At 38.3% G+C, this 27,978-nt stretch overlaps 1 protein-coding gene across 2 annotated transcripts in view; it reads left to right on the top strand.

Moving 5' to 3' along the window:
- Positions 1–11,912: 11,912 nt before the first annotated feature.
- STK3 (serine/threonine kinase 3) overlaps positions 11,913–27,978 on the top strand; it is a 252,662-nt gene continuing 236,596 nt past the window's right edge. Inside the window, exon 1 of one of the 2 annotated variants that reach the window (XM_028533670.2) lies at positions 11,913–12,166. In XM_028533670.2, the coding sequence (XP_028389471.1) occupies positions 12,141–12,166 (26 nt within the window). In that variant the 5' untranslated portion in view covers positions 11,913–12,140. The remainder of the gene's footprint in view (positions 12,167–27,978) is intronic. The other variant, XM_036031288.1, reaches the window with a different exon arrangement.

Raw genomic sequence — 27,978 nt, 5'->3', positions numbered from 1 at the left:
ACTCTCTAGATTTTTAAAAAATACATACCCTCCCACATTCACAGTTCATTACCTCCAGACACACAGCTACACACCCGTCTTGATCATGAATATAAGAAAGAAAGGGATAAGGTTGCTGTTTATAATTAATCATAAGGAGAGTGACTTTACGTTGTAATAAATTGTGTTAATGTTTGCAGTTATTCTCGTCTCTGTAAAGAATAGAGGAGGAAGTATAGTTTCTCTCCCCATTTTCTGAGTTGGCTCAGCCACTTGGGTCAATGGAAGATGAGAGGAAGTGGCAATGTGTTAGTTCTAAGCAGAAGCTTCAAGAGGCAGTGTGGATTTTTGCCAACTTGTTCGCTTTTTTCTCTACCAAGAGAATGGCACATTCCTAATGGCGGTCATTCCTTCAGTCTGGTTCGCAGAATAAGACCCGGAGAACAGAGTTGCAACCATTGACAGATACCATGAGCAATAAATAGATGCTTGATTTTGGAAACTATAGAGATTTTGAGTTTTTACTGCAGCAAATCTGTCTAAAGTACATAAAATGATTTTTTTTTGGAGGGTAGGCACCTTGGAGGGTTTGGTTAGATAGTTAAAGTGACATCAAAGCTTGAGTTTAGGAGTTTGAATTAAGAGCCAAAATTCTTTGTATAAAAAAGTGGGCAAACTTGTTCTATCTAGTGGAGGGGGGCAGGGTATATGGCCAAGGAACTAAAATGCAGAAAGCAGAGGTAATGGAGCAGGAGACTAGAGATCCAAAAATTGTTCAAGGACTTTTAAGCCAGGTATATCTAATTTGGAATTTTATATATATTTTCCATTTTAGCTAAGAATACTACATATATATGTAGTATATGGGTATATGTTATATATATGTATATATATATGCCATGTGTGAGTGAATTTTGGTAGAAATCTAAGAAAACAATTGGTTTGCACATCTGAGTTAACTGTCCAGAACAGAAGGAGTTAAGAAGCAGCGTGCCAAGTCCATCCATAAGCTGATCCGACTGAGCAAAAGCAGGAACTTGAGGTTTGAGGAGACCATGGGAATGTAAGACATTATAAGGAGGATTTTGTTTCCACAAACCAGATAGTGGGCATTTGAAACAATCTTCTCTAGATTTGAAAGTTCTAAATAAATGTTAGTAGATCAATTGTAACTGCACACTAAAATAATAATCATACTTATGCCAGAAAATAAAAATGATTCAATATTAGGAAAGTTATAATGATATCTTAAGGATAATAGAAAACTCACCTAATGACCACTAAGTGATTGCTGAATGACATCTGATAAATACTAATTTCTTCAAGGAAAAAAAAAATCTCTTTAAAAGTACAGAAGAACACTTCTTTGTTGTGACTCAAATTTTTTTTAAACTGTCATAATTATACTTTTTGGTGAGAAATTCTCTAAGGACTTTCTTCTGGAAATTTTATTCAACATAAAAAGGGCAGTAAACAGAAATAAGAATAGTAAGTGCTAGAAAGTGACGTTATTAATATTGTAGATAAAATGATTGACTATCTAGGAAATCCAGAAAGATTGTGAGTCACATTAACAAGATAGGCTTTCATAAATAAAATTGAAAGTGAAAATTTTCCCTTATTGCTTTTAGGGAAAACTAATGATTTTAAAGATGATGTCACTTTCCACATTAATTTATAGGTTTATTTCCAGTTTGTTTTCTTGTTATTTGTATTTTTTTAAATTGACATATAATTGGCACATAACATTATATTAGTTTCAGAGATGCAAATTAAAACCACTATGAGATATCCCCTTATGCCTGTCAGAATGGCTATCACCATAAATCAAACAACAAGTGTTGCCGAGGATGTGGAGAAAGGGGGACCCTCATGCACTCTTGGTGGGAAAGCAGATTGGTACAACCACTGTTGAAAGAAGAATGGAGTCATTTCAAAATATTAAAAATGGAGCTGCCTTATGACCTAGAAATTCCACTTCTGGGAATTATCCAAAGAAACCTGAAACACTAATTCGAAAAACATAAGCACCCCTATGTTCATTGCAGCGTTATTTCCAACAGCCAAGATTTGGAAGCAGCCCAAGTGTCCATCAGTAGAAGAGTGGATAAAGCAACTATGGGACATTTACACAATGGAATACTACTTGGCTGGAAAAAAGAAGAAAATTTTACTCTTTGCAGTAGCATGGGTGGACCTGGAGAATATTACGCTAAGTGAAATAAACCAGTCAGAGGAGAACAATTTCTGTATGATTTTACTCACATGTGGAATCTAACCAACAAACTGAACTGACAAGCAAAATAGAGACAGACTCATAGATAGAGAGCAGGCTGACAGCTCATGGGGGCTTGGGGGAGTGGAGGGATGGAGCAAAAAAGAAAAAAGAAAAAGAAATCATGAACACAGGCAGCAGTGTGATAATTGCAGGGGGGAGGAGGGTAGGTGTAGGTGGAAGAGTGCATTTGGGGGGATGAATGGTGATGCAAAAACATAATAAAATAAAATCCAAAAAAAATAATTAAAGCTCTCAGTGCAGAGCAAATGTTCAACGTTGATGATGAAGATAGTGGGGATAAGGATGGTGGTACTGATCACACAGAAGAAGCTTTCAAGAGTAAGTGGGACTTTTGGGGGAAAAGTGATTACTCTTCACTATGACACTTTCAAAATATTTGGAATATGCTTGGAATTTCCTTCTCCATGAAGAGTAAAAGCTTGTGATGGATGCATGGTTTAGATAATACTGGAGATAACTATGATGACTACAATACCAAAACCCATGTACATCTGTTTATATTCTCCATCTATATGATTGTATGTGTTAGTGAATTTCAGTTATAAGACATTAGCATTTTCTTTTAGAAATATTAATATTGCCTCTTGTGGCTTGAAGGGACATCCTTTTCTGTTAATATTTTTATATTTGTGGAGTAAATTTAAATTAACCCTATCCATATTTGATGCTTGCCATGACTATAAGTTAAAACATATGAAGCTATTTATTTCCTCCTAGGCACCATGCCTAGAATTTGGTGCCCCCAGGTAAATGGTTGAACTTGGACAACTTGGACATGGCTGCATGCCAAATGCCAGGCTTCTTCCAGCTGTGGAAAACTAAGCCTTACAGCCTGAACTTTTCCACAACTATATATTTTTTCTATTAAAATAACCATTCCTTAAACTTGGAATAAATATTAACTAGTTACTAATTACTGTCTCTTAATTTTTAAAGACAGGTGAGAAATTTAACACAAGTGTAAGAATATGCCCAGCCTGAAGGCCCTTTAGTGTCTCCTTGAGTACTTTCAAGGGTATGAAAGCAAATCTAATTCTATTTTTGAGCATCACTAAATCTCTTCCTATTCCTAGAGTCTAAAGACAGTTGGAATTTACATACCTTTCCAATTCTGATTCCAGCTTTCTTTGTTTACATATTGCCTCATTTTAGAACAAGTCTTTGGGGGTGCCACCTTCCCAAAGAAGCTTACAAGATATTTTCCCAAACAAAGGTAGAAATTGTTTTCATTCTACCTCTCTAAGTTCTGGATTAAGCCTTGTGGCACAGTTTACATCTTCTCTTTCATAGGCTTCTTCATGTCTAAGAAGCTATACATTTTTTAAAAATATATTTTATTCATTATGCTATTACAGTTGTCCCATTTTCCCCCTTTACTCCCCTCTACCGTGCACACCCCCCAACCACACTCCCCCCCTTAGTTCATGTACATGTGTCTTAAGTTCTTTAGTTTCTACATTTCCCATACTATTCTTACCCTCTCTCTGTCTATTTTCTACCTACCATCTATGCTATTTATTCTCTGTACCTTTTCCCCCTCTCTCCTCCTCCCACTCCCCTGTTGCTAACCCTCCATGTGATCTCCAGTTCTGTGTTTCTCTTCCTGTTCTAGTTGATTGCTTAGTTTGTTTTTGTTTGTGTTTTAGGTGTAGTTGTTAATAATTGTGAGTTTGCTGTCATTTTACTATACATGTTTTTTATCTTTTTCTTAGATAAGTCCCTTTAACATTTCATAAAATAAGGGCTTGGTGATGATGAATTCCTTTAACTTGACCTTATCTGAGAAGCACTTAACCTGCCCTTCTATTCTAAATGAAAGCTTTGCTGGATAGAACAATCTTGGATGCAGGTTCTTGCCTTTCATGACTTGGAATACTTCTTTCCAGCCCCTTCTTTCCTGCAAGGTCTCTTTTGAGAAGTCAGCTGACAGTCTGATGGGAACTCCTTTGTAGATTACCCCTTATCTCTTGCTGCCTCTAGGATTCTCTCCTTCATTTTTACCTTGGCTAATGTAATTATGATGTGCCTTGGGGTGTTCCTCCTTGGGTCCAACTTCTTTGGGACTCTCTGAGCTTCCTGGATTTCCTGGAAGTCTAGTTCCTTTGCCAGGTTGGGGAAGTTCTCCTTTATTATTTGTTCAAATATGTTTTCAGTCTGTTGCTCTACCTCTTCCCCTTCTGGTACCCCTATAATTTGGATGTTGGAACATTTAAAGATGTCCTGGAGGTTCCTACGCTTCTCCTAATTTTTTTGAATTCTTATTTCTCCATTCTTTTCTGTTTGGTTGTTTCTTCCTTCTGGTCCACTCTATTGATTTGAGTCCCAATTTTCTTCCCATCTCTATTGGTTCCCTGTGCATTTTCCTTCATTTCTCTTAGTGTAGCCTTCATTTTTTCATCCAATTTGCGACCAAATTCAACCAGTTCTGTGAGCATCCTGATCACCAGTGCCTTGAACTGTGCATCTGATAGACTGACTATTTCTTGGTCGCTTAAAAGTACTGGCTCTGGGGCTTTGATTTGTACTCCCATTTGAGCCTCTCTCTCTCTCTCTCTTTTTTTTTTTTGATCTGGTTGCACCTGTTACATATGAGGGGCAGAGCCTTAGGTGTTCTCCAGAGCGGGGCACCCCAGGTGCTGGGTTGTGACACTGTATGTTGAGGCAGGGTCCGAGAGGAAACAATGGTGCTTGCTCCTCTCTCCATAGGATTTCAGTCCCTTCCACCGCTTTCCCCAAGCTAACTGGGCCTTTCTGGTGCTAATTCCCGTGTGGGTGGGCTTGTGTGTGTTCTAGGACCCTGTGGGTCTCTCCAACGCACTCTTCTGTGAGGCTGGGTGTGTCTCTCTGTGCCTCAACCCCCCCAGGTGTTTTCAATCAGTGTCCTGAGGTTCAATTTCCCGGTCCTGGGACCCTGGGTTGCATGGTCTGTCTCACTGCCCAATTTTGCCTGATTTATCTGTGCAAACGTGGCCTGGACATCCAGGCGCCTTGTGCGCAGTGCCTGGCTTCACAGTCGACGCCTTGCTGGGTCTGCCAGTTGCCTGTGCACCCAGGGTCATATGCGCCCGGGATGCCTTATGCCTCTGGGGTCACCGCTTTTTGTGCCGCAAGTCCTCTCCGCCCAGCTGCCCAACTTTGCCCCTCCTACCGGTCTGGATGAATGTGTATATTTTAACTCCTTGGTTGTCCAACTTCCATACAGTTCAATTTTCTGTCAGTTCTGGTTGTTATCTTGTTTCTAAATTGTTGTTGACCTTATTTTGGTTGTGGGAGGAGGCACAGTGTGTCTACCTACGCCTCCATCTTGGCTGGAAGTTCTAAGCTATACATGTTTTGATCTTACTTTTAAAATTGATAAACATTAAGTTGCTCTTTAAAATTTTTTATTTTTAGGAATAATTTATTGATTATGCTATTACAGTTGTCCCATTTTTTTCCTCCCCTTTATCCCCACTCTGCCCTACCCTCCAGCATCGCCCCCCACCTTGGTTCATGTCCATAGGTTGTACATATAAGTTCTTTGGCTTCTCAGTTTCCCATACTATTCTTAACCTCCCCCTGTCTATTTTGTACCTACCAATTATGCTTCTTATTCCCTGTACCTTTTCCCACATTCTCCCCCTCCCCCTCTCCACTGATAATCCTCCATGTGATCTCCATTTCTGTGATTCTGTTCCTGTTTTAGTTGTTGCTTAGTTTTTGTTTTTTAGGTTCAATTGTTGATAGTTATGAGTTTGTTGTTATTTTACTGTTTATAGTTTTTGATCTTCTTCTATTTGTTAGATAAGTCCCTCTCACATTTCTAATAATAAGGGCTTGGTGATGATGAACTCTTTGAATTTTACCTTATCTGGGAAGCACTTTATCTGCCCTTCCATTCTAAATGAGAGCTTTGCTGGATAGAGTAACCTTGGATGTAAGTCCTTGCCTTTCATGACTTCAAATACTTCTTTCCAGCTCCTTCTTGCCTGTAAGGTTTCTTTTGAGAAATCCTCTGATAGTCTTATGGGCACTCCTTTGTGGGTAACTGTTTCCTTCTTGCTGCTTTTAAGATTCTCTCCTTATCCATAATCTTGGGCAACTTAATTATGATGTGCCTTGGTGTGTTCCTCCTTGGGTCCAATTTCTTTGGGGTTTTTTGAGCTTCCTGGACTTCCTGGAAGTCTATTTCCTTTGCCAGATTGGGGAAGCTTTCCTTCATTATTTTTTCAAATTAGTTTTCAATTTCTTGCTCATCCTCTTCTCCTTCTGGCAGCCCTGTGATTCAGATGTTGGAATGTTTAAAGTTGTCCTGGAGGTTCCTAAGCCTCTCCTCATTTTTTTTAGTTCTTGTTTCTTCATTCTGTTCCAGTTGAATGTTTATTTCTTCCTTTTGTTCCAAATCATTGATTTGAGTCCTGGTTTCCTTCCCTTCACTGTTTTTTCCCAATATATTTTGCTTTATTTTACTCTGTGTAGCCTTCATTTCTTCCTTCATTTTTCGACCAAGCATAATCAGTTCTGTGCGCATCTGATTACCAGCGTTTTGAACTCTGCAACAGATAGGTTGTCTATTCCCTTGATGCTTAGCTCTTTTTCTGGAGTTGTGATCTGTTCTTTCATTTGGGCAATATTTCTTTGTCTCCACACACCTTTTATGTTGTAAGAGGGGGACAGAGCCTTGGGTATTTTCCAGGGTGGGGCAACCCTCTTTGCTGTGTTGTGGTGCTGTATGTGGGGGAGGCGTCAGAGAGAGAACAATGCTGCTCCCTTACTCCACTCTAGCCCCACTTTCCAAAAAAACTCTCCTATGAGACTGGGAGTTTCTCCTGCCTTTGCAACCTCCACAGTATTTTATAGTTAGAGGTTTTGAGTTTTTAATTTCCTGGTCAGCCAGCCCCTCTTACCCAATGAGGTCCGCCACCTTGCCACCAGTCCTGTCCACCTGGCTGCCCTGTCTCCACCCCTCCTACTGGTCTGGATGAGTGTTTCTTTAACTCCTTGTTTGTTGGAGTTCCATGCAGTTTGACATTCTAGCAGTTCTGGTTGTTTATGGTTCTTAAATGGGTTGTGATCTTTCTTTTGGTTATGTGAGGAAGTGAAGTATTTCTACCTACACTTCCATCTTGGTTGGGACGCTAAATTTTTTTTTTAATTTATTGATTTTAGAGAGAGAGGAAAGGAGAGAAACATTGATTTGTTGTTCCACTTATTTGTGCATTCATTGTTTGACTCTTGTATGTGCCCTACCTGGGGATTATATCTACACCTTGGCATATAGGGAGGATGTGCTAACCCATTCATTCACTCATTCAACAAACATTTATTCAGTGACTCTAATATTCTAGGTACTTGTGTTTAGCAGACACGATAGGCTGTTGCATAATAACAGTCACTCCATTCTTTCTTAATAATAGATCTTAACTGTTCTTCTCTCATGCTTCTCCTGGCCATAAACTACAGGGAAGGCTGGCACCAGCCTCAGCCTCAAGCCCAGCTCTGTGGGGGTGAATTACAATTGGCCTAAACAGGTTTTTTTGTGGTACCATTTCCTTTCTCAGAGGTGGGTCTGTGACATACTGCTGGCCAATGGGACATGAAGGATAGTCTGCAACAGGAATTTCAGCATAGGTTTTTCTGCCATCTTAAACAGAGTTATTTAGAAATAAATAACCCTTTTCTGTTGCTGGACATTGTAATGTTTCCATGTGATGCCTGGACCATTGATGGTCATCAATTGAGGGAAAGGAGGTCCCTGAGGAGTCTCTGCTGTGCAATAAATCAGAGAATCAAACAAACCTAGCAACAACACCTCTAGGCATCTTGTTTTTAAAAATAATTTTGAATTGTTACTTGTAGTGAACTGATATGTGAGACTTCTGAGATGACAAAGATGACTAAGATACTGTTCTTATTCCCAAGAGGCTTACAGTTTGGTTAGAGAAACAAGTAAGATAAAAGGTCAAGATTGCTATGATAGAAGAGGATAGTAGTTGAATTCAAGTGCAACATAGCAGTTCCAAGCTAATTGTAAAATTAGGTAAGAGAAGAGAAATAAATCAAGAGAAGATGCTGTGTGAAGTCACATCTTGAAGGGAAACACTTCAGAATTTCCTTGCAAATAAAAGTTGTATAGTGTAATATATTTGGCCCAGAGCTTTCTCTTTGTTCTGAACTCTGCCTGGTAATAGTAGAAAATATTAACAATTGTTAATTAGCATTATTTTTTAAATATAAAAATGAAAAAAAATTAGCCCATGTAGTTTCAGCAAACAGCAGCAACTAGCAGCAGCAACAAACAGCCCCAAACATTTTTAATCTTAATGTTTTTCTCCCCATAAAACATGGTGCTGTATGTATTCAGTTCAGCAATTGCACTTTTGTTCTTGAAAAGAAAATGGGGCCCAAATTGCAGATTTACCTCACATTTCTCTTGAGCACGCCCATCGAGAATTCTGGTGAGCTGTTTGCTAGTGTAAAACAATACTCAATCCTGATTCCAATTGGAATGACTGGAGGCAGAAACAGATTATCCTACTTCACAGTTAAGTGAAGCTGAGTGACCTTTATCTGAATCCCAAATTTTCCTACAGTTTGTATTCGTTCACGAATGTTGCTGCCTCTTATTGGAAGGTTGAATGATGATTTCCACGCTTCCTTTTTTGGAATCTTCAGGATGCTTCCCCAAAACAAATGAAAACAGAGACTTGAGACTTTTCTCTTCCCTCTGAATAATTTAAGAGGAAAACAATTCCTTCTGTTTGGTAAGACATGGCACAGCAGGCACACTGACCTTGGGACCTTAGTACTTAAGGTTCCTTGGCCTCACAGTTCTCTTCCTGTAGCAAACTGTGAGGCTTTCTCCACAGCTGGCCTCATCATGCTTTCACCAAGGCCTTCGCTGTCCACACTATCTAAATTTTATCCCTCCCTGTCCACTTTGTATTTCCTTTTCATATTTTATTTTTCTTCCTCACTAGTTTTCAGTTCCTAACATTATTGATCAGTTACTCACTATGTTTCCCCAATCAGAATGTAAACTTCATGAGGGCATACATTTTTGTCTATGTGTCTTACTTTCTTTACTGATGAATTCTCAGCACCCAGAACAGTGCTGGGTATACATAAATGCTTAGTAAATATTTAGTGACTGACTTACTTTGGGATAAGGCTTGGTTTTAGAGTTAAAAGGCTGGGTTAGAGCGCACGTTTTTCTGTTTGGCCTAGGGTAACTGCTTTTACCCATTCAAACCTCAGTTGCTTTTAAAATATCTTTTTAATAGTATTTACGTATTTTAGAGAGAGAAAGGCAGGGATGGGAAGAGAGAGAAAGGGAGAGATAGAGAGAGATATTTGTTGTTCCACTAATTTATACATTCATTGGTTGCTTCTTGTATGTGCCCTGACCCAGGATTGAACCTACAACCTTGGTGAATTGGAATGATGCTTTTTAAACTTCAGTTTTCTCTTCTATAAAGTTGCAATAATGACGTAACAAGGCATTTTTAGGGTTGTAATGTAGGCTAAGTGTCTGATCTTATTGGAGTCATACAGTAATTGTTAGCCCTCTTTCAAATTGAGAGGAGATCTTAGAAATTATCCTGATGTTATTCCCCCTTCCACACACCTTCTTTACTTCAGTCAGGGTTCCAATAGAAAACCCTTTTGAAGGTAGGGTCATCTGAGGAGGGTTGAGGTCTAGGGGAACATAGGGAATGGAGAAGGAATCGAGAGAATAGCAGAGCAGTCACCATCACTAGGCCCAAAGGGATGAGGGGAAGAAAGGAGAGTTGGGCCCTAACAACCTCACTGGAAGGAAACCAGGGGAATAAACAGCATGATCTTACACTCCTTTCTCCCTCAGATGGTCTCTTGCTGAGTCTCCCTATCATCAGACCCAAGCTCATCAGTGGGCTGGGAGCTCAATGATGTCAGCCTCCAGGGCAGAAAGCAGATGGAGAAGGATGGAGAGTGAATCTGGGGCAGTAAAAGGAAGCTACCCAACCCAGTGCCCCTACTATGCATAAGGCATTTGCTATGCAAGGGATAGAATAAAGGCATAGTCCAGGTCTCAACAGACTCTCAGCTGGTTTGGAATGTTAGTCAAATTAATAGAACTTAAATATAGTGTGGTAAGTGTCATACAAATGCCAGCACAGTGTGTTATGGGCACATTTAAGAGAGGCATCTCTTTCACAAAAATGTCCGAGGTAGTGAGCAGGTGGTATTGGTGGTTTGACTGGGAAAGGTTTCCTGGAGATTAAGGTTGGTAACATAACTCAGAGTCCATTTTAAAGTATGACAATTTGAGCCCATTTAAAAATGTGGTAATTTTTTAAAAGGATGACATGATCTTTCCTGAAAGAGATTTTTCTAATGAAATATGTGATGATGGGACTAGGGTATAGAAGTGAGAATGAGAGTGAGAGATAGATAGGATGAAATAATTTCAAAGGCTCTTCTCAGTTTTAACAGTTTATTGCTTTAGCTTGTTATTTCTGAACTGTTAGACTGTGGATCCTTCAATACAAATGAATATAAAATTCTGTAATATTTCTTAATCACAGAATGTGGCTTTAGATTTCAGCAATAAGTGGTCTTTACAAATTTTTAATGATTAAATTTAGGGGGTAATATAATTGTTTGGAGATAAATCATATAAGGTTATTATACAATGAACCTGAAAATAATGCAAAGGAAAAACTGTGGATAGGCAAGTTTAATTTGGGTTAACGTTAATGAAGTTCCTTTGTAGAACATTCTCTTTGTACCCTTTGTTCTAGTCTCCAAAAAACTATATGACACTACATCTTGACAATTTCTTTCAAGAGTCAAGTCACTACATAGCATCTCTATATGTTCACAAGAAAGATACCTGTAGACAGAATTTAAGATTAATGGTATACATACTATAAGGATGCACGAAGGGTTCAAAGTACAATGGGGTAAGAGCCTTAGGTACAGGTTGGGGAGAGAGGGTGGCAAGAGGGAAGGAAACAGACTTTTCCTGAGTACTTTTCTGTGCACCATAATTTGTCTAGTTTGCCAAGTTACCCACTTGAACAGATAGCAAGTCCACAGTGCCCTGAATCCTGTGCACTGTGTGATGTCACTGCAGGAATTACTTTCTTTGTAATTGGACATAATTATTGTGAAATGTGGTGAGGAGCTTGACCACAATCAAAATCAAACAAGAATTTCCAGAAGTATCCCTAGTACTGTAGCTACAAATGTCAAATGGCTGGGGAAACCATAACCAATAATTATAAACAGAACTAGAAAGAGAAGCGTGGGCAATTAGTAGTACTTCAAACGCCTGCACAAGATGTTTGGGAGACATCCTTGGGAAATTCAGACAAATGAATCAAATCGGATTGGAGCAAAAAAAACGATAAAGGCAGGTGCGGAGCACCACTTTTAAGGAGAGTACCCCTCGCTAGCATTGGGAGGCTGTGGGTCCTGACTAGGCCTCGTCCTACCCCTCTTCCAGTCCCCATTTCTTTTTACGCCCTTTCTGCTCTATTACCGACCTCTCCCTTGACCCCGGCCTCCGCCCACCCCACCTAGAACCTGGCTCTGCCAAAAGTGCCCGGACCGCACCGGCTCCGCCCACCATCCCTGGACAAGCAGGCTCCACCCACCCAACAGCGCCTGGCTCCACCCACCCTTCCAGGACAGCTGCAGGCGGCCCAGGGGCGGGGCGGCCGGGAGGAGCCTCACCCTGGTGCGGGAGGGGGATCCGCCGTGGAGTTACGGGAAAGTTGTTCCGAGTTCCTGGAGTTTCCCTCCGTGGTTGCCTGGGCTTGGCCATCCGGAGCCCCGGATCCTTTCCTCCCTCCGCCCTTCGCCGCTCACCAGGTCCTTCCTTCTGCCCCCGGCCGCCATGGAGCAGCCGCCAGCGCCTAAGAGGTAACGAATGCAGGGAGCGGGGTGCCGGAGGAGGCGGTACCCGTGGTTGTGGGGCGGGGGCCGCTAGGCCTGGCTGGACCATGCCACCCTGTCCGACTGCGGGGGCCCAGAATCGGCGCGCCAGAGTTAGGGAGGCAAGTTCAGTGCCAGGCCACGTCTGTCGGTCAGGCGAGGGGGCTCGCAGGGAGGCGGAGCCTCGCCTGATCCTGACCGGCCTGGCACGCGTGGGAAGTCGGTGGGCAGCGCTGGGTGCCCCGCGGCGGCACTCCTGGGGCCGGCAGAGTTTTCCCTCGTGGCAAGTTCACGAAGCTAGGGAGATGTAAAACTAGGAAATTATTGGGCTTCTCACAGTTGTGTAAGCTTTCTTATTAAATGTCTTTCGTAATATTGCCTTTTTTTTTTTAGAGGGCGCATTGTTTATTTACAGTTTAAGGAATTAAATATTAATAGCTACACAGTCTGTGAAACTTATCGTGGATATGCTGCACTGACAGGTGTTCCTCCCCAACCCCTCAAGTTCAAAAGTATTTATGGATACAAGACAGAAGTCTTAAATTAGAACCCCTCTCCCATATGGGTTTTTTGGGGTTTTTTAAAGCATGTAAAAAACAGTGATGCTTTGGTATTTACTCTTAGTTCATATTTAATCTTCAGTATATTGGGAGTTTAAGAGTACACAGTAGATATATTTGAGCTAATATTTAAAATGATCTTAGGAAACTAAATCAAGGCTATCCATTGATTTAGGTTCATAATGTGCATTTCCTCCCCAAGAGTGAACCAATCAACTAACTGATGTTGGATAAAATATTTAACTTCAGTCATAGTTTTAGTTTATCAAATAAGGGTACTAATTTCTCTCCCAGATAGTGCTCTTATGAAGATTAAAGGGTTTTTGTTTTGATACCTAGAGATTTTTAGATGAAAGGTGGTGTATTCAAGAACATGAAATAATTAAAAAGGTAGAAACTTTGTGACCCATTGTGAATAGGATGTTTAGACACGCGAGCCCTGAGGCTTGGAAACCATCTGTTCAGGTGTAAAAGGGGGGTTGTGGATGGGTTTCCAAAGACAACTTCCTATCAGACAGAGCACTTGATAGATTCTTTTCTGGCGTTTTGTAAACTAACTGAATTCTAGTATTGATTAGGCACCCAGTTTTAATATTACAGAAAATTGGAAATATTTTTTCCCTTTTTTTGTTTTGGAAGGACTGTAAGGGGCACCTGTGAACAAGTGCCATAAAGCCAACTCGAACGACTCTGAAGTGGTAGCTCTCCTTACTGATTATCTGTATTCTAAATTATCAGAGTTTTGTTATAGGTATAAGAGAACCCCTGCCCTTGCAGGGACATTAGAGAACCTGGAGGGGTCAGAGATAGGTGTGGGTGGCATATATCACCATTTCATGGTGACTTTCACTTTTTAAAATAGTGGTTGCCTATTTAACAGACTTATTTTTAGGTCTCTTCAGAAAGACATGTTAATCCAGAAGGCATTTCTAAGGAGCAAAAGATATGTGACAATCCCATATATTTGAATATCTCTTAAGTTTTTTTTCACAGCATTTTTATTTTCATAATACCATTTAATCCTTATAGCAACCTTATTGAGTAGGTTAGATTACAGGCATTAATACTGTGGCCACTAGGAGTTTGTCCCATGGAAGGCTATGGGAGGGGATAACTGATGGTGAGTTTTTATATTGTCTGTTAATCATTACTTTCTAATAATGAAATACAGCTACCACTTTTGAGGTCATACTGTTTGCCAGGAACTGTATATATACTGGTACATTCCTTTATTAATTGTCTTAAGGAATTGGAATCTTGGTTCTGCAATTTACTATGCTATTTGTAAATTTCATGTCTGCATCTGTAAAATGTGTTGTGAGGTTATATGTGAAGCACTTAGCACAGAGTTCTATAATGCATTCAATAATGTTAGTTTAGTTTTTCCTTATTGATTGAAGCTGAGAGGTTAAATAACTTGGTCAAATGGAGGAGGTGCCCTAAACCTGGATCTGATCCTCTGCAAAGGTTGTGTACCCTCTCACTGTGTACAGTGATGCCTCCTTTTGAAAGTCTCGCTTGCTTTCTTAGCATTCTGTGATGTGGTGGCTATTTCTTTCCAGAATTTTCTGGTTTCTTTTGCTTGCTTTTTTTTTTTCTTCTTAATTCCTGTAAAACTGCCACTTTGCTTTTCTCCCTTGAGTAGCACTTCCTTAGGGCTTAGACATTTTTACATACACGGTCACATTTATGTTGCTGATGTTCAAGGCTGCATGACCAGCAGCTGCTGCTCTGTTAGCATTTTTAATTTCTTCATGTATTATAGATCCACTCTTTTATTATCTAGTTCATTATTAGAGTCTATCAAATTTTCCATCAAAACGTCTGTAGATTCATTTTCCCCCGCTTTTGATTCCCAATACTACTACCCTATTGCAGGGTTTCATGACCCTCACATAGTGGTGCCTTCCAACTGGGAACTGTTGTTCAGTGGTTTTCTAAAACCTTTACAGCGGAAGGGTTCTGTTGGGAGTAAGGCAAGGCAGCAGAACTTGGTTCTTAGCACCTTACCTCCTTCTGTTCCCCTTTTGCTGTCCTGCAGAATCTCATTATGGGTCATGTTTGCTTTAGTTCTTCCTGTAAGTGGCTTCTGATTTATTTTGCTAAAACAGCACTTCAGTCAGGCTACTCCTTTGGTTTTGGTGGGGGGTGTGTTGGGGCACACTAGCCAATTTAGTTCCCAGTGCTCCCATCACGTAATCTGAGCCTTAATCCCAGCCTTCTATTACTATTGTCCGAGAAGAATCTGTTCTGAAGTTTCCCTATTCTTTATTTAAGTTGTGGGCTGTGGATACACCCAACTTTGCCTTTGGTCATGCTTTTCCTTTAGAAAAATTTGTGTTATTTTTTATTAGTAATCTGTGTTTTAGTCTTCCTTAATAAAGTATCTTATTTGAGTACTTTCTAGCCTAAGATGTTTCTTTAAATTCTTAATATGATATCCATTTGAGTATATATGCCATGGTTATATTGTGTTTTTTTTTTAAATAAAATTTTAGCTATCCCAAAGATAATGGGAACTGTTGGGTTGGCCAAAAAGTCCATATGGTTTTTGTCTGTAAAGAAAAAGACACATTTTTCATTTTCACCAGTACTTTTATTGATTTGGACATTTGGAGTATGTTGGTTATTTCCTGTGTGGTATAACATTGATTGTGCTCAATTCCTGTCTGCCCGATTGTGGAGCGTTGTGTAACACACGAATCTTTTTTTTTTTTTTGCATTTCAGTTGCATTTTTACCTTTCTTAAAATAATAAAGCAAAATATGGCAAAAATGTTGCATATTTTCTTCCATCTTCGATATTAAAATGGCTGCCCCAAAATTCACCAATTTTAATAAGTTTTTAAGAAAGGCATGCTGATAACAACAGCTGTCACAGTCTAACAAAATTGTTTTCAATGAAGTTAAAGACAACTAAGTGCTACTAGAGCCATTTTACGGAAAAAACCTAATCAGCTTTTTGGCCAACACAATAATGTAAGAAATGTTTACACATCACTCTCCAAAATCAGGGATAAAATATTACTGATACAGTTGAAACCCTTCAAGTATATCTGTTCCCAATTGCGTTCTCTCACCATCTGCCAAAAGGTACTACTATCCCAAATTGGGTATTTGTTATTCCTGTGTGTATCTTTATACTTGTAGCATGTTGTTCCTGTACATCTGATATAGTGTGAGACCTGGGTGTTAGGCCCAGCTTTGTCCTGACTTTGAAATTTGCTTCTTTGGGTGTCATTTTTCTCCGCTGGGAGCTGGAGATTCCATTGTGCATCCAGACTGGAGAATCGTGGCTGTGTGATCTGTAACTCAAGTCTAGTACTTTGTGCTAGCGTGGCTTTTCGATTTCTTGATTTTCTTAACAGAGGTCTTCAGAAGTCCTTATTAAAATGAAGTCCCTCTGGGAAAGTAAATCCATGAAATGGCTCTTAACTATTAGCATTTTGTAGGTCGAGTTTATCACAGTCCTTTGTAGGGGAATCTCTAGTTGAGGTAAAAATGACCACAGAATAGGTAAGTTTTGATAGGTGGAAAGGGAAATGGCCAAAACACGGGCTTTTCAGCAAGTAGAACATTCGCAGGAAAGGAAGTGGATCTCTATGATAGACAGCTGGGCATCTGGGAGAACTGGTTGCTGGAGGGTAGGTAGCTACATACAATACTTGTCAAAGAGAGGACAGATTATCATTGCCGGAGAGATGTACTTTACCACACAGGCCTTGCTCCTCAGAATTCACAATTAATAGTTATTTAAAATTCATTGATTAAAGTATATTTGGAGGAAGACTGGTGTGGCACAGTGGGAAACACTGGAAGGGAGACATAAGAGAGTGAGTCCCTGAAGCTTCTCTCAAGACAGATGAGAATTCTTTGACTTAAGCTATAGTTGGATATTGTGGCAAACTTAATTTTTTAAATACATGTGGATAGGTAGTTGGGAGGAAGTAAAGATGAAGATTGAAGTCAAACTGTTAGGGTTACAAAGTGCATTCACAGAAAGGAAGAGTGAAGGTAGGAAAACAGTCATTCAATAAGGGAAAGTGTTGCTGGGAATGAGTGGGTTATCAGCCACAGGATAGACTGTTGTGGAATGAAAAGGGATGAAGACATAGAAAGGTGAAGTAGAAAGTATTCTTATTTTCCTCAGCACATACAGACGACATCAGTCTGGAGCGGCAGTGTCCCTAACCTTAGAGAAGAGGGGTGGACTTCATTTTAATGACTATGTTCCTAACTCATGTGTCTTTGGAATGTTAGAAAGTGAAATTCTTGTGTGCTTATTATCAGATTCTCAGAGTGGGGAGTTGTCTTTGAGAAGTGAACTTTAAGTACTCTTAAAGAGAAAGGCACTAGGCTTAGGAAGATGCCCTGGGGTAAGCTCCCCACTTTAGAGGCAGGCAAGAGGAGGAGGTGTTCTCAGTAGTCCAAGGGAAAAGAATTGAACCAGCAGGAAGGAGCACTTCTCTGCATTAATGACTTGGTCCTTAAACCATGTGCTCCCTTTGGCTTTTCTTGGTTAATTTGGGGTTTCACCAACTCCACTGGAGTTGATTTAGGCCCTGTAGATGGGAAGAGTCAGTTGGCTCTCGTTAGAGGGAGGGAGTGGGACAGGCAGTAAAATCTGGAACGGTTCCTGGTGAGCAACCTCAGTTACACATTAAGACAGGAGATAAATTCAGTTTTCAGGCAACTCTAGGCAATGATTAGTTTATCCACTGTTCTTTAAGGGGCTAAGATTTGGCATATATTAGTACTAAATAATTTGTTAGAAATATAAAGAAAAGATAAACATGTATTAAACACAGCTAGGTTGAAATTTGTTTTTCTGATATAACCTAAACACTCATTCCAGAAATGTGTATCAGTATAGCTTTAATAATACAGGGTTTGAATCGAGCACTTCTGTTTGAATTGTAAGGGGGGAAAGTGCTGAGAATTTAAATTTTCTTGTTTCAAAAGTATCTGTTGAACTAGAGGTACTGTCTCTTCAGGCTATCATATATTAGTGACTTTCAAAAATTTAAAAAAAATGTTGATGATGAGACCCAGTGCAGTTAAATATGTAAATAAAACTAAAATAGAAGTTTCTTGAAATGTACTGTGTGGGATGGTTTCTGGTATTTTCCTATTTTCTGTTCTATTTTATTGAAAAACTGCTCATCATGATCCACCAAATTATTTTCATGACCTGTTAATGGGTTGTGATGGCAATTTGAAAAAACACTGTTGTATGTAGCAGAAACAGTCAGGAAACCAATTCATTTCCAACTCATCTGCTGCTTAAAATTAAAAGCTTGACGATGGCATTGCCAAAGGAATCCAGAGTGGTGTTACTGTAACAGCCTATATGTACACTAGAGATATTCTTTAAGACTCTAAAAGGGGAAGAGGTGAAGGGGATGGAGAAAACTATCATATAAAAAGTTGCTGTATTTGGAACACTGTATATATGTCCCAGTGAAAGTATGGAAAAATGTAAAATGATTGTCTATGATGTGTGACAGAGTTCACAAAGGAAAAGGTTGTTAGGAGGCAAAAGTGCATTTGCCTCCTGGTGTGGAATGACCCCCACCATGGAAACATCCAACTGTAATTATGATGACCTCAATTTCTGACTTCTTACCAGCTCCACCCTCAATAATTACCAGAGGTCTTTAGGATTTTCTTCTAGAGAGAACATTTATACTACAGGATAGAAACTTTTATTTGTCTCAAGATTCTTTTTTGTTGTGATTTTATTTGAATTGTCTCATATGTTAGGATTATTCAAATCCTAAAAAGCTTTTATCTCTTAGAACAAAGATTCTATATTTGAGATTTCTTTCTTTTTTAAAAAAAGATTTTATTTCTTTATTTTTACAGAGAGTGGCAGGGAAGGAGAAAGAGAGGGAGAGAAACATCAGTGTGTGAGAGATTGGTTGCCTCTTGCAGGCCCCCAACTGGGGATCTGGCCTGCAACCCAGGCATGTGCCCTGACTGGGAATTGAACCAGTGACTTTTTGGTTGACAGGCCAGCAGTTAATTCACTGAGCCACACCAGTCAGGACTTGAGATTTCTTATTATGACTTTTTTCTACAGAGTCTCATGTTGAATAAATAAAAGTAACAAATATATAAACAGACATTTGTGAATATTAAAAATAAGTCCATTGTTTGCTTCCTAGCTGCAGATTACCTTGAACTTCTTAAAAGTACATCAAAGGATGTATGCTGAAAAATGACTCTGTAGCAAAACAAAGTGAGAATTACAGAAAGCTGATAATATGATATCAGATATCTTTGTAAAGAAGTAAAATTGAATAAATCTTTTCAGATATTTCAGGTATCTTGATGTAAACATTAGTATCTTGATATACACACAGAGAAACACATGTATAAAATTGGGGAAATTGTTGAGCAATGGGATTCCAAGGATGAGGTAGTTTAGATATTCAGAATATACAATATTATTTATTCTCTGTCCAGACCATCTTTTCATTTGTAGGATATTTGGTTTTCTGAACTCATGGGACCTAGAGTCCTATCATTAAAAAGGAATGCAAGTTAAAATTATTTTTGTAGTTTTGATGAACTTTTTATATATTTGAGGAAAGCATAAATGAAAGATGGCAGGCAGCTAATTTCCTTGACTCTCCCTGGAACCACATGACCTGTCTTGTCTGTGCTGCATTGCCCCCTCCCAGTTCTCCTGCTCCTTTCTAAAAACTGACTTTCTTTACTCACCGATTACTGTTCATGGCAGAAATTGACTGTCAGCCTTGAGTTCCTTCATTTTGGTTATTTATTCATATATTCAGTAATTAATAATTAACTGCCTTTCAGGTGCCAGTGCTGGGAACACTGTTGAATGAAACAGGTGGGATCTAGGCACTCATAAGAACATACACTCTAGTTGGGGCTTGAGCTATACAGGGTAGAGGTAGGATGTATTGATAGAGAAAAACAGTGAAACCTGCTTAATAGGACAGTTGGCAGGAGCTTCTCTGAAAAGGTAATATTTCAGCTGTGACATGAGGTTAAGAAGTTATCTGTATGGTTAGCCAGAAAAGAGTATTCCAGGTAGAGGGAAAGTTGTAAGAACACGGGGAGGTGGGAAAAGTTTCATGTGTGGGAAGGATTGAAATGAGGCCACTGTGGCTGGATCGTGGAATGGGAGGAAGTGGTTGGGGATGAGGTCAGGGAGATGGGTGGGGATTCAGTGATGCAGGTTATGGAAAGAGGTTTGGATTTAAGTCAGAGTGCAGCGAGCGCACTGTTATTAAAGAGTTTTAAGCAGAATTTTAAGCAGTTTATGTTTTTAAAAGATTGTTCTGGTTGCTTTGGGGGAATAGATGTAGAGGGTTAAGAATAAAAGAGAAATAGGTAGGAGGCTCTTGTAATGGTTGATGGTCAGAGATGATGCATTTGGTGGAAATGGACAGAAGTGGACAGATTGAAGTTATTTCTGGAGTTAGAAATGAAGGACTTACTGATAGACTAGATGTGGGGAATAAGCAAGGAAGAAAGGATCCATTCTGGCGCCTCAGTTTTGGGTTTAGGCATCTTAGGGGATGGGTGCAGACTGGGAGAGGAACATGTGCGGGTATCTATACTCATTCTTAGAATTCCAGACGCACAGGAAAGTGAATCTGTTTGGTCCAAAATGTGATATTAGGTGGTTCTCTTAGAAGAGGAAAAAGGTAGGGAGGAAATGATGAGCACTGACATTTTTTAGCTTCTTGTTTTCACTCATTTCACTGGAGAATGGGAAGCATACTAAGCCTTTGTTAGGTGTTGAAATGTTCAGGTGTCCTGCTAAGCGCTGTTAAAAGAAAATATTTTTATTTTAAAATGAAATGTTAGTGAAAAACAAGAAGACTATAGCTGGACGAAATGCTGTAAGTCAGACACCTTTGTAATCACCAGTCAGGTTAAGAAACAGAACTTCTCCACCCTCCCTGGAGTCCCCAGAAGGCCCTCTGAGCTCCCTGTCCCAGTCCCAGTTGTCTTTTCCCGTAAGTTACCATTATCCTGGCTCTGTAGTAGTAACCTAAATGTGCATTACTGGGCACTCTGGGTTAGTCTTGCTGGTTAAAAAATAGGCTTTGTATGAGTTGTCACATGTACTGTTTAGGTTAGTCCTCTATCCCTTTTCTTGTTGAAGAACCCAGGCTGTTTGAATTGTTTCTCACTGCCTGGATTTTCTTACTGCTTACTCGAGACGAAGTTCAGCATGATCCTTTGTCTTCCATATTTCTTGCAACTGGGCAGTGGATCCAGAAAATGGATCAGACTCAAGTTTGATCCCTTGGGCATTGTTATAGGTGAGTGATGTTTCACTCACTTAGTGTCTAGTTGTCTCTGTTTAGTGATGTTAGTAGCATTTAATGGTTAGTGCTTATTTTTGCCAGTTCTTTGGATGTTGCAAAATGGTGAACTCTAAATACATCTTTTTGTTTTTATTAGTTGGGCTGTTTTTATAAAGAGTACTTCCTTCATCTTGTTTGGTTACCTAGTGGTATAGTTTATAAAGGAAAAGGCTGGATAAATGCTTGATTCATTCCCTTTATCCATTTTCAAGATAAGCAGTCAGTTCTTTCAAGACAATGAATCAGTTCCCTGTTTTCCTCTAAAGCGAACCAATTTTTTTTTTCTAATGCCATTATGAGCAGTTGGATTTAAACACATTTGATGGATTTTAATCCACTGCAGATACTGTTGCTGAAACTGGCCATTTTTGGTCAGTGGGAGTCTCTTGAGGAGACAGCAGGACTCTAGTGGCAGCGTCCTTGCTGTCCACCATGGTAGGTGGGGCTCATCTGACCATTTCCTGTCCCAGGTCTGGAATCAGCTGGCTCTCTAAGAATCCCTACTTTCTTTTAGTGAGAAATGGTATTTCAAGACCCTAACCTGGGCACTAATGTGGTGCTATTTTATTTTTATTTTTTAAAAGTATTGTATTTTATTTTTTCCATCATCATTTGTCTCTCCATACCCTCTTCCACATCCACCTGTCCCCACCTCCTGGTGTTATTTTTAAGTGGCATTTTATTCATAGATAGGAGAACTGACTCATTTTTTCAAAATATAGAATATTTTATCAAAAAATGGGGTGGCACTGGCAGTTTTGAGTTTCTTTCCCTGGATAATATCTTTACATGAATTGATGATTCTAAGTTTGAGTCAGAAATTGGGTGTGTATAGACATTCTGTGATAGAGACAATTCAGCGTGGACTGTTATCTTCATGTTCTTCCTATCTTACTCTGGTTACCTTTACTGTTATCCGCACATCCAGCCTCACTTCTTTCTCACTGCTAAGTGTTTCAGGTGACCTAGTTTCTTCTTTTCTTAAATGAAAAAGATACAGAAAATGAAAGAATCCAAAACAAATGACACCACTAGTGATAAGATCAGATTTCAAACCTTTTTTTTTAAAGGTAGAACTCTTAGCCTGCCTCGTCTTGCGTGCATAACAATACATCTGCGGCTCTGACTGGTGTGGCTCAGTGGGTTGGGTATCGTTCTGCAAACCTAAAGGATTCCCAGTCAGCCCACATGCCTGGGTTGCGGGCCAGGTCCCTGGTTGGGGGCCTGGGAGAGGCAGCTGGTTGATGTTTCTCTCCTTTTTCTCCCTGCCTTCCCCTCTCTGTAAAAATAAATAAAATTAAAAAAAATCTGTAGACAAACAAACAGCTTAAGGAAAGCTTGAGGCTGCTTTATAAATTTAACCCTGACTACAATATTATGATGAGTTGCAAAATGAGGCACATCTGTATTAAATGCCATATGTTAAACCTTTATAGTTTTGATATTAGCCCCTCTTGTTAAGTTTTATTGTGCTTTAAATAAGTAAATAAAATGAGACATCTGTCTTGGTGACATAGTTGGTAATTTATATTTGTCAGTGAGTCACATAACTTTTCTTTCTCGAATTAGTTTTGGTGTCATTACTTACTGTATTAAAAGACATTAGGTTGCACCGCTAAGTTTCATTTGTCATTTTGCAATGAAATAGCAACAGTAACCATTTTCCAGTGGTCCTCTATGCAAACACTTTTAATGATAAGTGAAATGTTGGTCATAAAAAGATGTTTGAGAGAAATGATTGCTCTGAATAAAATTTGTGGTTTATGTCATTCCTAAGAATTATAAGAAACAAGTGTCCAATTAAGCAGTAGAATTCAAAAAAATTCCAGTGGAAATTCATGAACTCTTGAGAAGAAAATATTTTGGTGATTTTTTTTTTTCTGGTTGATTAAGGTTTCCATCTATGCTCTTGATTCTCATTATATTCTTTCCAGATTTTTTTCTCTTTTTTTTCTAGTAGACAAGAATTCAAATACCCTGATCTGAATACTTGATTAGTCAGCTTTAATTAATATTCATAAAAAATCATTGATGTGAAAAAGCCTGCCAAATTAGGGGTATGGTGAAAACTTTAAAGATATTTAGTATCGTTGGTACTGAAGTATGGTACACCATGTAGTGGATTTTTTAAATAAATGAAGTAAACCACTTTAAGTAATATACTTTTAAAACATTTAAAAAACACTTTTAAAACAACTAGTTTCAATGGAAATTATTCCAAAATGAAGACACTTGACCCAGTGTTGTGAGACTGATCATTTGCTTTCTTGATTTAATATTTTTTATGAATTTTAGTTCATAAAAGCACAGAAACAGTTCAGAGAACTGTTCATAGTTTTAGTTCATAGAAACTGTCATGTGCTTTTTTGATGTGTTTGAAGCTTTGGTGCTATTTGTAGCTGTTTTTTTTTTTTCACCAACATCTATTCTTGTCTTTTATTCTTATCTGTCATTTCTCATTGTTACATCCTTCTCTAAGCTGCTACTTATCTTGGAAATAATTATCTGACCTGACAGTAGCTTTCCCTTTCCCAGAGTATGTGCTCTCTGTGGCGGTTTTTGCTGACCAGAGGACTTTTTCTCCTCTGGGCTCGTAGTACATTGTGAAATCCTCTTTTGACTAAGAACATTGTGCAGTGAGAGAGAATAAAATTATTCCAAGTTTTTCTAAATTTCTAAAATTTAATATGAAAATAATAACAGGATTTACCTTAAAAAGCCTATAAAATTCCTAAGTTAAAAAAAAAATCTGTCATTTTGGAGCACTACTTAGATTTTGAGGAGCCGTGGTATTACTAAAGCAAGTTAGAGTTTTGGAGTTATTTATACCTGTACAAATGCAGTAACATTGCTTCTATTGTAGTTTATTTTTATAGCAGTTTTAAAAGAATTTCTATGGTCAAGTAGTTAGGCTATTTTTCTTGTAATGGTAGATTTCTTTCTTTCTTTCTTTTTTTTTTTGTATTAGATACTGCTGGGATTTTAACATTTTATTTTCACTTCTACAAACCCAAAACCAAACAGGTAAAAACAATCCCAATGAAAAAAAGTAAGAATTATTTTCACAAGGCACCAAAATCATGAACTGTGTCTCAGCTTTACAAAGAACCGCAGAGAAGTACTGAGAAATGGCTTCACATGTGCTATTGCTGTGTAATCAAGCTGCGCTGAGAAATCAGGCAAAACACGTCCATCTGTGCAAACAGCTAAAGGCAGCCACCGTCTCCATACCCACCTCCCATCTCTGCCCATGAAAGCTTTGCAGAAGTCAAGAGTACGGACCTCACTGAACGATACAGATGTTGGCATTGGCAGAGTTTAGACTTTTCCTTGAAATTATACTTTTATTAACTTCTTAATGTATTCATGTTTGGGATTACTGCAATTTTAGTATTCTATGGATGAGAATGAGGAGTTGTGAGTATATAGAGTCAAAATCCTCGTATTATCTTCAAAATTTGAAGTGTAGAATAAGTAAGGAAATCCAGTTTTTAACTGGACCTTCGTATGTAGTGTCTTTGGCGCAAGTCAGTAGATTTTTCTACACGGCAGGTGCATGAGTAGGCTTTGGCAGTTTTCATAGAGACGTGTCCTCTTTCATTTTCAATCAGTTAAAGATTCTTTTCCCTTTCTTAGTTCTCATATCTAGGCATGGTGGTTGAATCTATATTAACTAGATTAAAAATTATGGGACTTATAAGCCTTCATATTTCTTATAAAATTATTTTTAATTTTTATTTTAGAACATGAATATGTAGGAACGTTTTCAAATGCTGTTTTTACATTGTGTTTTTTGAAGAATGAGTTATTAAGAAAGTAAATGCAGTAACTTGTCTTTAAGGCAAGGGAGTGCATTGCAGCATTTAACTTTGGATAGGTTTGTTTTATAAGAAATTAAAAGGAATATATAGATAAAAATAGTAAAAAAAGAAAGAAATTAAAAGGAATTATGTCAGTTTCCAGGTGAGGGTAAGTGAACAAATTTTTAGAAAATAAAAATTAAAGACTACAAGGGTGAAGGAAGGAGAAAAACCTCAGCTTCTCTTCCTTTAAAGCTCTTTGCCAGGAAATTATGATTTTAGAGTACTTTCGGGCAAAGAGCCCAACCTGAGAGGAAATTGTATGAAAGAGTAAACACAAGACTTCCATTTTCTATAAAAAAATCTTCTGTCCATTGGGGAGTATTTTTTTAGGTGTATTTTAGCTCATTCTAGTGCTAGTACTTAATTAAACCGCCCTAAATTTTGATATAGTTTCATAAAAGTAAATAAACTATGAGGTCATCAAATTGTATCTATTTTATTATTAAAATAGTGATACTTATTAGTGAAACAATTAAGAACCAGGACTTTAGAGTCAGACCTCGATTCTAACCTCAGTTCTGCTATTTACTGCCTGCAGTGGTGGGCAGGTTACTTAACTTTCCTAAGACTCAGTATACTCATTTGTAAAATGCAGGTAATATTAGTACCCTCTCTTTGGGCTTTTTGAAGATTAAGTGAAATAGTAATTGTAAAGCACTTGTCTCTGAAGACAGTTTCCAGAGTGTTTCAGAGATGTGTTTGGCATTGTCAGTATCATTTGGAGAAGCATGTAACTCTCCAAGGGGATGAAAGGACAGCTTTCACTTGGATGAGTATGTTCTAGTAGAGTTAAAAAAAATCACTTTGATTGCATTAGAGCTAAACATCTATTAATATTTACAAAATGCCTGTCCTTTAAAAAGCAAAAGGGAGCAGAAAAAATGATCTTTGAATTTTATTAGTTTGGAATAAAATATACTTCCTGTTGTTGAAATAGAAAAGATGTTGGATTTTGTGGATTCAAGATCAGTTTCATCATTGTGTATTTTAGAAAATGTTCATTACTGAAGGCTGACTGAGACTTTTTTGTCATTGTTTAATAATGGAATGTTGAAGGACTAAAGGGTGAAAATCTTTCATGTGTTTTAAAGATATATGATCTTTCTAACAGTATTTAAGGTGAAACTGCTAGGGTGGAAGGCTGGAACTCAGTTTTAACAAGATATTACATATAAGGTGAGGCATAGTGCTTAATTAGCACATAGCAATAATAACAGCATGACTTTTATAACAGTTATGCCATTAAATAGCTACTGTTATTAGTAATAAAGCTACTACTAATGTGATCCCTAAAACATAGGGCAGTTTTCCAGAAGATAGAAAAGACACTGGAAATTACAGAACTGAAATTAGGCAGAGGGTTCTTTATGAAGAAGGAATTTCTGTGGTCAAAGACAGTTTTTTCCCCTCTGCTGGATTTGCACTCTGCCCAGGCCCTCTTCTCCATGGTTAGTTTTCTAAGACATCTAGAGGGCACATGCTAATTATTCTTGGCTAGGGAGCTAGATCTAGCAGTGTAGAAAGTCTTCCTTTGTGTCTCTCTTGAAAGTCTTTGGCTAAAACAACCAGCCCAAATAAAAAATGAGCAAAGGACTTGAATAGACATCTCTCTAAAGAAGATACACAAATGGACAATAAGCACATGGAAAGATGTTCAACATCACTGATCATTAGGAAAATGCAAATCAGAACCACAATGGGTACCATACATACTCTTTAGGATAGCTGTCATAAAAGCAAACAGACACAAAACCTGTGGGATAATAGGTGTTGTCTAGGATATCTAACAGTTGGATCCCGTGTACATCACGGGTGGGAATGTAAACTAGTGCAGTCATTGTGGAAAACAGTGTGGCAGTTCCTTAAAAAAATTGAACATACGCTTACCACATGATCCAGCAATTCCATTTCTAGGACTATAACAAACATAATTGAACTCAGGGACTCAGATATTTGTACACCAGATTTTATTATCAGCATTATTCACAATAGCTAAATGGTAGAAGCAACCCAGGTGTTCACTGATGGATGAATGGATAAGCAAAATGTGGTATATGCATATACATAATGGTATGTCATTCAATCTTGAAAAGGAATATAACGATCTCCTTTTTCAAGGCTGCATAATATTGTATGTGTATACCATATTTTGGATATCAATGATGTAACATTTGGGTTGCTTCTGCCTTGTGGCTCTTTTGAATAATGCTTTGATGGATATGGGTGTACAGATATCTCTTTGAGATGGTGCTTTGACTTCTTTAGTATCTATACCCAGAACTGAGAGTGCTGGATCATGTGATAATTCTATTTTTAATTAAAAAAAAGTTTATTTTTTTTATTTGAGAGAGAAGAAAGAAACATTGACTTTTTGCTTTATTTATTTATGCATTCATTGGTTGATTCTTGTATGTACTCTGACTGAGGATTGAACCCAAAACCTTGGCATATGGAGACAGTGCTCTAACCAATTGAGCTACCTATCCAAGGCTCTATTTTCAATTTTTGAGGAACCTCATATTTCCCATAATGGTATACCATTTTTAACAACAATGCACAAAAGATCCAATTTCTCTACATTGTCATCAATGCTTGTTATTTTATGTTTTGTTTTGTTTTGTTTTTGGACAGTGGACATCCTAAGGGGTTTCAGTTATCTCATTATAGTTTCGATTTGCATTTTCTTAACTACTACTGCTGTTGAGCATCTTTTCATGTGCTTGTGGCTTATTTATATTTCTTTTTGTGAGAATTGTCTGTTGAAGTCCTTTGCTCATTTTTAAATTGGATTTCTTGGTATTGAGTTGTAGAAGTTCCTTATTCTGGTTATCATCTCCTTATCATGTATAGAGGGTGAAGCAAAAGTAGGTTTACAGTTGTGAGTATGCAAACCCCAGAGTTTATTCTTATATTATTATTTATTGATGATTATTTTCCATACAAAAAACTGTAAACCTACTTTTGCCTCACCCTATATGGTTTGCAAATTTTTTCTGTTATTCTGTAGATTGCCTTTTCACTCTGTTG

Source organism: Phyllostomus discolor, chromosome 7 (assembly GCF_004126475.2).
Source record: "Phyllostomus discolor isolate MPI-MPIP mPhyDis1 chromosome 7, mPhyDis1.pri.v3, whole genome shotgun sequence".
In the NCBI taxonomy this organism is placed as follows: Eukaryota; Metazoa; Chordata; class Mammalia; order Chiroptera; family Phyllostomidae; genus Phyllostomus; species Phyllostomus discolor.
This window is presented reverse-complemented; position numbering and strand designations above follow the sequence as displayed.